Genomic DNA, 9,758 nt, shown 5'->3' on the forward strand with positions numbered 1-9,758 from the left:
TACTTACTGGTCTGAATGACTTACAAAATAGTATAAAGATTAAAAATATAAAACTAAAGCAAAATAAAAACCTAAAAACAGATCCATACACTGACAAAAGGTTGGTCTAACGTATTCCACCCACTATGCAGTTTGTTGAGACAAATGGTTTTACACTTGTAATGCCACTAAAGAATGAGATTAAAGAGAAGCCCTGTTGGGTCAGATGCACCAGCTACAGTAAATCCATCTCCTACCTAAGATTGAAACAATTGATAGAAAAAAACCTGTTTTGCAGATTTTTACAGAGCATGTATTCCATTCTACTTTAGGTTTGCATAAAGGGGGCAAATGTGTTCCAAGGCTATCTGAAGGATCCTGAAAAAACTGCAGAAACTCTTGACAAAGATGGCTGGGTACACACTGGAGATGTTGGGAAATGGTTACCGGTAAGCAAACATTGAGACTTGAGAATCTAGTGAAATGAACACATATTTCACTTCTTTAGTACAATCACATTAATCCTTTTGGAGGCCTAAATATTGCTGTGGCATAAAAAACTTCCTTGGTAACAGTGCCCCATCAAGCACAAGACAGTATCCACAAGCTGACTCGGCATCAGCTCTTTCCACTAAGCGAATAGCAAGATGGCTTTTTGTGGCCTGAATTTCACAGGTGGCTGCCCAATCCTTCCACTGCGCTACCAGTCTTCTCCCCACTCTGCATTCTGTTTTTGATTTTCACATTTTTTATCATCCATTAAGAGTGCTTGAAGGTCAGCTTCTGAAGTTTTAGATTAGAATGAAGTGGGTAATCTTTACCAGCTACTCTATCAGTCCATTCACCAAAAACCAATTAAAATGCAAAATTAGCACAAGACAAAAAACAACAACATTCTTCTTACTCGCATATGCAACTTGATGTAGAATTGCAGGCTTACATTTTGCAGTAGTGAATTTCTATATGAAAGAAGTACTAGTGACTCCAGTGGGAGTTTTACTTAACATTGGTATTGTAGACATAACAATGGTATACGTTTGATGGAAAGTGCACTAAGAAAATGGAGAGCAATCTTAAGTAACAATCCATTCTCACAAACCATTACACTGACATGTTGCATAGAATTGTCCTCTAGTCCCTTGCACTGACACTTTAGATTGGATCCAGTCAATCATGCTTAAGAGTAGACCCATTGAAATCAATAGGACCTGAGTTAGCCACAACCCTTTGAGAAGCTAATCTGGTCAATTATGGCTGCTGCTAAAGCACCGCACACAAATGGCTAAGCAAATAAGTTACACGTGCTGCATTTGATAAAAAATATTTTTTGGAACTGAAACATTGTTTCAAAACAAACATATGAGCAAAATAGTATTTTTTTAAAAAAAGCCTAAGGACCACCAAAGCTTTTTTGCTGCTATTGTGCCATATATTCAGTCTATGCATGTCATTGACGCAGTCATCCCTTACACCAAGTTGTGTTGCCTGGATGTTTCACTCCTTCTGGTTTCCATCATAAGCACCATTAGGTGGGCAACGGTTGAGAGGAGAGGACATGCATGGAAGCACGCTATACCTCAAGTGGACATTTCTTTTGGTTTCTTTTTTATCTAAGCTGGTGTATCTGTATTGATGAGTAATAGTTTTTGTCCTTGTGCAAAGGCATAGCTATACTCGAACCATTAGGTGTTTATAAGCATATTTTAGCTTGCAGCCTGTGGCCATGACCTATAAGAAGCCCCCAGCTATCACAATCATGGCTGTAGCACTATCTTCCCTGAGACCCTCTTTGTTGCCATGCTGGCAGCAGTGGCACTCTCACTTCCTGGCCTCCATAGGAAGATGCAGTGAGTGTTGAATAGTAAAATTGTGCAGCGTGGCACATGGCATGATCACCTTCACTGCAATCCTGGGCTCAAGCAGTGTGCTTCTTTCTGCTGAGTGCAGAATACAGAACCTCCTTTTCTTCTCCCCAAATACACTCTCAATAGTGGTGAATGTCCACTTCTGGGCAGAGTTGTAAGCAACCTCTGAATGTGTTCATGGCCATTGGAAAGTGGTCAAAAGGTAGGAAGTAGGGGGTATCTACAGTCACCTACAACGCAGAATGAGCTGTTCCACAAGATACTGTACTTTGCATTTATTCAACAAGAGTACTAGAGCATTCCAGTATCATATACATTACAGGCATACCCCGCTTAAAGTCGCTTCACTTAACGTCGCCTCGCTATAACGTACATGCTCCATACGCCACCATACCCCGCTTAACGTACATGTGCTTTGCAATTACGGACACTTAATGGCATGACGCCGCTGCCATCTAGTGGCGATTGCAGTGCAGTACATGCATAGATAATTGCTTCACTTTAAGTACATTTTCACTTTACATACACGCTCCGGTCCCATTGCGTATGTTAAAGCAGGGTATGCCTGTATATAACAGTAAAGCTTTTTGTATATGCTTGTCCAGTAATCATCCACATTGTGGTGGCATTTGTTCTAGGGCAGTGTTTGTGGAAGATAGTCTGAAAAACTAGATATACATCTCCCGGAAAATAAGCACAAACATTACTAAATGCAATTGTCATTGCAAACAAATTGTACATCTAGGCTATGATTTTTTAAAAATATTTTGATGCATTGCTTTACACTCTTGCTGGAGAAGTTAGAGGGATATGATTGCAATAGACAATGCCTATAATATTTGTCAAACGTGCAGTGTCATGAAATCCACATGTTCTGCTGAAGTTTGTAATTCCATGAAGTCATTGCATATGTCAGCTTTGAATGATTGACTGATAGAAGGCTGAATGAATCTCAGTCCTTCCCCAAAAACTTCCTGGAATGATAACAGCAGCAGCAACATCTAAGGCCAACAAGCAGTTTCTGCGGAGGCAGTATATTCTTCAGACTGCATACTTCTGGTCTTGGCTGTTCCTCTAGCTTATGCCACATCACACATACATGATCCAAATAATCACTGGTCCATCATCCAGGTGGGTCTCTAGGAGAGAGAATCAAACACTGAGAGTTAGTTTGCAAATCTAGAACATTGTACTCTGCTCTTTAGCCAAAAAGGTTCCCAGAGCAGCTTACGTACAATCTATCAAAGCAAGACAGCCCCTTCCTTGCGGTTTATAATCTTAAAGACATGACACAAAGAAATGAGACTAAGGCATAAGGGTGGGGGAAGCAAACTTTTAAAAGTTAAATTGTCATTGTAGATTTTTATAATGACAATCTGCAATAGAAACCATTTAAGGGCAGAAGGAGCCCAATGCAATGGGCCTTTAAACAGAACTGATGAAATGAGGCCTGCTTCCCATTCCTCCCACTGCTATTGGGTGACAGTTGAAGGAAAGGAAGCCTGATGGAGGTGGCCTTTCAGTAGAGTTCAGGAAATACAAAATTCATATTGTCACAATTAACACATGCCTTTATATTGGCATTCCATCTGCAGCTGTTGAACAACTAGTACAGGGGTGGCCACTCTGTGGCTCTCCAGATGCTGCTGAACTACAGCTCCCATCAGTCTCAGCCAACACAGCTCATGGTCAGGGATGATGGGAGCTGTAGTCCACCAGCATCTGGAGAGCCACAGAGTAGCCACCCCTGAACTAGTAGAAAGATCCAATTGGAGATGGATGCCACACTGAGCAATGTCAACAATATGAGGAATGGATTTAGCATTGCTAGGGTTTAGCAGTGCTGCCCTCTGATTGTCTGTGACCTCTGGGGGCAAGAAGAGGTGGTTCAGCCATAGCAACCACATCTCTGGAAGGCCCTCATTGCTAGAGTGGATGAGCTGCAGCAAATTGTTGTTGCAGATGGTGCTTCCACCCGAGCACAGCTACACAGTATATCTGAATGGGTTCAAACTGCAAAGCTGAGTTGCACAGTATGTCTGCTGGGTTACAAGCATTAGTATAGGAAATATAGGAGTGCCTGCCAAGCATTTTGGACAGGTGATTACAAGTAAGCAACCCAGAACATTTAATATCCATCCAATACATGGAAGAGGTAGACTATACACCACCAGAGGCAAATGGAAATAGCAAAGGCAGATGTGCTACAGCAGTGGAAGCCTCTTCACAGGGGAACTCAGGGGAAGTCTAGGAAGTCTGAAGCATGCTTCCCCTCACCATTGACAAAGAGCTTGCACAGTGTATCTTGTAAATGAATATTTTGATTAATCTGAAACTTATCTGTAACATGCTCCTAATAAATTGATATTCATGCAGTTGTTGGTTGTTCTAATGTCAGCATAAATAAAACATTATTTTCATAAAAATGTAGATCCAGTTACTGAGATACTATTTGCAGATGATTCATAGAGAATGAAGAAGGTCAAAAGCTACTGTGAACTATCCCTTCTTTTGAGTCTTCTGCTAGCAGTTGCACTACCATTCTTGGAACAAAGTGGCCATAAACTCTTTATCATTCTTGGGATTCAAGCCACAGATTCTATGATATTGAGGCAAAGTTTTTGTATACAGTAAATCTGACTTTATATGGATGCAGCTGAAACTGAGCTGCACTCCAGAATTCACATTATGATCTTTTATCTTGTTCTAGTTACTGACACATGTTTTTTTTAAAAATTGCTTTCCTCTCTTGAATAGGAGCAGGCTGATGATTATTCTTGTGTTACAGAATGGTACCTTGAAGATCATTGACAGGAAAAAACATATATTCAAACTTGCACAGGGAGAATATATTGCCCCAGAAAAAATAGAGAATGTTTATATAAGGAGTGAGCCTGTTGGCCAAATATTTGTCCATGGTGAAAGCTTGCAGGTAGGTATCTGTTTACCTGAAATGTATTTTTTTTTAAAATAGCCTTCTAAATTGAGCATATAGGCATAAAATCTTCATTTGTCATTGGCCTTTCTTTATGATTAAAAGTTTTCTTCTGGGTAGGTTAGATTAACAAACATATTTGTTTCTGTGGTTGTACCGATTTGCAGGTTTAGACTACTAAACAAACCATGCACCTAGTCATGCCTTGATGAATGTCTAACCATTGTTGGGAAACATTCCTTCATAAATGTTGAGTCTTAAAAGTGAAATCCTTAGTCTTTTAGGACAGATTTATTTAAATCTTTGTATCCAATTTTCCAAGTGGCATTGAGGCTCACAAGGTAAGTAACCTAATTCAAGACAATCATAATGAGCTACAAACCAGATAACTTGGCAGTAAGATTTAGAAACCAGACAAACCATTAACCTGCGGGAATAAAAACATTTTGGTTTGTCATCTAAAGGTCATGAGGGAAAGACCAATCTGAACTCCCTACGCAGGGTTTTCCACTGTCTAAGTGCTGCAGCAAACGTCTCCTATGTCTTGACAATAGTACAGGTTGCTATTTGACTGCACTGTGGTGTGTGTATGTTTTTTCTCTTATGGGAAACTTAAATGATTTGTTCAGTGGGCAGCTTTTAACATGCTTCCTTGTTTTAATTTAGGCTTTTCTAATAGCGATTGTAGTACCAGATCCAGACATGTTATCCAGCTGGGCCAAGAAAAAAGGACTTGGAGGCTCTTATGAAGAACTATGCAGAAACAAAGTAAGTGATCAGATCTGTGATTTACAGAAGTCTTGTCTTCTCATCCTTCTAAGCTTTATGCAGGTATCCGCTCCACCCATAAGACCGCTGCATAGAGGGTGAACAGGGGTTATGCCTTCTGGCCCTGTCCCAGTGTCTTCACGTGAGCCCAGACAACTTTTGCACTTTGGCTAGAGGCGCCTGGAGGGTTGACCATGGCTCAGTGCGGCCCTCAGCAGATTTCCCTCCAAGCAATTGAGAGCCCTGGGTAACTGGAACACTCAGTCACATGGAGGAGCCTATGCCAGTCCTGCCAGCTTCCCTTTCTAGATCTTCATTGAACATGTGAAGGTCGGAGTGGAAAGATGGTGGTATATAAATGCCCACAATAAACACTGAGCTTTTGATAGGTGGCCCACAAATAGTAATACTTCAGTAATACTTCTTCTCAACATTGTTCTGTAACACTCTATTATTCTGGATCTCAATAGGATGTAAAAAAAAATATTTTGGAAGACCTGCTGAAAGTTGGAAAAGAATTTGGCTTGAAGTCATTTGAACAGGTGAGAATCTCTTTGAAGTGTCAACTGAGATATTTGTACTTTGATTTCCAGTTAAACTGTTTTATCTGCATAATTTTGGACTCTAGAGCTGGAAGCTTTAATTGGTTCATTATAGATTAACCAAAGGTTTATTTTTAGAGCTAACTTTAATCTGTGGAGCTGAGTTTTGGGAGAATACATCTTCTTTTCATCCAAGTGTTACTGTAATAGGGAATGGCAGAGATGGTGCTGCTGGAACGGCTGCACCCCATGGGATGCTCGTGTGAGAAAGGCTAGCAGGAAGATGATCTTTTGGGCAAGGCAAAAGAGGGGTTTTGCCTGCTGCTGGATCGGATGCCCTAATGACTCTCACACGCACACACAAAATGGGATGCTCCTGTGAGAGGCAAGCAGGAAGAGGTAGCCTGATGGATCTGCAGAGGCTCCCCCTCTTATCCTCATCAGCTGTTGAGTAGGAAGAGAGAGACTTGCCTGCTGCTGAATCAGTTGCAAGGTCAATGCCACAATGCTTGCTCCGCTCTCCCCCACCCCTTTTTCCTCTATCAGCCCAAGCAAGCTCAGTTAAAAACCACCTCCTTTAAACTCCTTTTTCTATTTTAATGTTGAAAACTGAGTGCAGAGGGGGGTGTTTTCACAATCATCAGGGAAGAGTGGATTGGGGCAAGCTCAGTGATTCAGTGAAGTAAAGTCAGTTTGAATGAATGAATGAACGAAACTTTATTTTTACCCCGCCCTTTTTCCAAACTGGAACTCAGGGCGGCTTACAAACCTCAGCAAACTATAGACACAAGCTGGTCAATTACGTTAGCAAAAAAAAAACGGTGTTGATAAAAGCCTGGGAAGTTGCATCATTCAGGATTGGTTCACAAGGATGATGAACATACGGATTTGGGGAAATTCACCTACAAATTTGAATTTAGAGGAATCCTCCCCCAACCCTACATGTACATTGCTAGATATTTTCTGTTTCTTATATTGTTGACTGTTGATTCAACAGTTTTTATGGTTTTAAAACATTTTTTGTTTGGAATGTAAAATTCTACTTTATTTCCAGACACCTATATTGAGGCTTTGGAAATATGCAGTTATACTGTTGAGCATATCTAACAGAAACTGCTTAATGTTTGGAACAATATATTCTATCTCAGATCTTCCAAAATATCAATATGCTCTCATGTATAGAATTCTTCCTAAATGAGAAAAGGATACAAAGTCTAACTTATCTTCATTTTTCCAGGTCAAAGGCATTGCTCTTCACCCAGAAATGTTCTCTATTGAGAATGGCCTGTTAACACCAACATTAAAGGCAAAGAGACCTGAGCTTCGCAAATACTTTAAGTCCGAGATAGAAGAACTCTATGCTAATATCAGGATGTAACGGAGGAAATTTTTTGGAGAGAATGGCATTTGCTATTGACCTTCATATCTATAAATTGACTACAGCAAATATAGGGAAGGAAACAGTGCAATCATTAACTTGTACACAAAGGGGTACTCAGCATAGGAAAACTGAAGAAAATGGAACACTGCCTTACTGTCCACTTGTGTTGCAGACCATTTTTTATGGTGACATACAACTTCCTCAATGCGCCTTAAACTGTAAATGGTATCTATGTGATTTGTAAGTTATTTAAGATTTCCTCAGCCAAAAATGTGACTCTCTCCCAGGCATGTAAAGGGATGTGTGTGATGCTAGCGCATTTTATTGTCTTTAGTACATTGTATAGCTGGTGGGCTTTTCCCCCCAAAAAGATTTGGCATATGGAGATTTTTTAGTGCACTGCAATGGAACAACATTGATGAAGGAGTGTCCTTAGAACTCTGGCAGAAACCTGGCTGCCTTGGTTTCCTGCTTCGAAGGTTTTCTGGGTGTGTCTTATAACCTGGGAGTCTAGACGAAACTGCCAATACAATGTGTGTTGGTTTCATGAGCTCCAGAGATGGTTGGGCCATAGCAGCATCATGCTGTGGAATGCATGCGGCTATTGATGGAATTCCAATACTGGGACTAATCATGCTAATTCACTGTCAGCCATTAATTGCCATAGCAGAGCAGGCTTACTCTAGATCACTTTTAACTTGATGATCTTTGTACAAGTTAGCTTTTGCCTCTCGTCCACTGAACACAGAGTATTGAGTGAATACAACGAGTATCATTGAAATTGATAAGTCACAATATTTTCACTTTCTGTTCTTGGTATACAAAAAGCCAGAAACCAGAATGTGGTTTAATGTGGGACATCCATTCATTAGGTATAGAATGGGGATGGAGATTTCAGTTACCATGTATCTATACCTATATTTCTGTTGGGGGAGGGGAATAAAATTGAGATGCCTTGTTGTAACCCATGCTTGAGATTTTTCCCCATATAGCAGTCATGAATTCCTGTTTAAATATATGTAAACAAGCACAACAAAGTTTGCACTAAAGACTGTGTAATTGTAATGCACTACCCAGTTCTATAATTTCATATATATGTACCCTAATCGCACATCCAATACTCCTAGAGTATTAAGTCGCTTGTTACATTGGAGTTCAAATGTTTGCTTAGTGTTAGCTATTTCTATATTTTATAAACCAAAATTTCCAAAAGCCAATGAAGGAAACCAAAATAAATATTTCTGCATTTAATTTGAGTAAACTTTTTTTTAAAAGAAAATAATTAAAATGCACATTTTACTGTAAAATGCACACTTTACAGTAGCGTGCCCACATCCACATGACGGGAACCAATGTTGGATAAGTATGATGTGGTAAATGTAGTTTAAAAGAATCTGAGTATTTTACTAGTCTACATTTTTTAGTACTTTTGAGTACTTACTCATGTTCCAAACAATACAAGAAGCCAAAGAAAGAAATGGCAATAAGTAGCCAAGCAGTCTCCAACTAAGGCATCCCTGCTGGATTTTCCACTCTGCTTTCTCTTGCAGGAGCAATTCTCTGCCATGTTAGTAGCTTTTAAATTCAACTCTGTGTACAGCTAGTACATAGAACTTGCAAATCAAAACCAATCAACCTGTCAGTAGTTTTGGGTTGTAGCTGACTACATGAACAAGAGGAAGCCAGTTATTCATTAGAGGAGCTGTTAACCTTGTGGTATGGTTAACATCTGCATGGAGGGGACAACAAGCTTGTTAAGAACTTAAGAACCTTGCTCCATCAGATCAAAAAGCTCATCTAGGCCACATTTACACCATACATTTATTCCACTTTAAACAGTCATGGCTTCCCCCAAAGAATCCTGGGCAGTGTCACTCGAAAAGGATGCTGAGAGCTGTTAGGAAACATCATTTCTCCTCACAGAGCTACAATTCTCAGAATGGTTTAACAATCAGTCCCTCTTCTCCCCAGGGAGCTTTGGGAACTGCAGATCTGTGAGGGGAAGAGGGGTCTGCTAACAATTCTCTGATTATATGATAGGATAAAATTATGATACCTTGGACACATAATGAGAAGACATGATTCACTAGAAAATACAATAATGCTGGGAAAAATAGAAGGGAGTAGGAAGACCAAACAGATGGATTGATTCCACAAAGGAAGCCACAGACCTGAACTTACAAGATCTGAACAGGGTGGTTCATGACAGATGCTGTTGGAGGTCACTGATTCATAGGGTCGCCATAAGTCATAATCGACTTGAAGTCACATAACAATTCTGAGCACCC

At 40.1% G+C, this 9,758-nt stretch overlaps 1 protein-coding gene across 12 annotated transcripts in view; it reads left to right on the top strand.

Moving 5' to 3' along the window:
- Window positions 1-8,721, top strand: part of ACSL1 (acyl-CoA synthetase long chain family member 1) — an 80,335-nt gene extending 71,614 nt beyond the window's left edge. For all 12 annotated transcript variants that reach the window (XM_061584990.1, XM_061584989.1, XM_061584991.1 and 9 more), the window contains 5 exons: window positions 312-428; window positions 4,633-4,776; window positions 5,446-5,547; window positions 6,018-6,089; window positions 7,327-8,721. In XM_061584990.1, the coding sequence (XP_061440974.1) occupies window positions 312-428; window positions 4,633-4,776; window positions 5,446-5,547; window positions 6,018-6,089; window positions 7,327-7,467 (576 nt within the window). In that variant the 3' untranslated portion in view covers window positions 7,468-8,721. The remainder of the gene's footprint in view (window positions 1-311; window positions 429-4,632; window positions 4,777-5,445; window positions 5,548-6,017; window positions 6,090-7,326) is intronic.
- Window positions 8,722-9,758: the final 1,037 nt, after the last annotated feature.

Source organism: Rhineura floridana, chromosome 9, assembly GCF_030035675.1.
Source record: "Rhineura floridana isolate rRhiFlo1 chromosome 9, rRhiFlo1.hap2, whole genome shotgun sequence".
NCBI classification, from domain to species: Eukaryota; Metazoa; Chordata; class Lepidosauria; order Squamata; family Rhineuridae; genus Rhineura; species Rhineura floridana.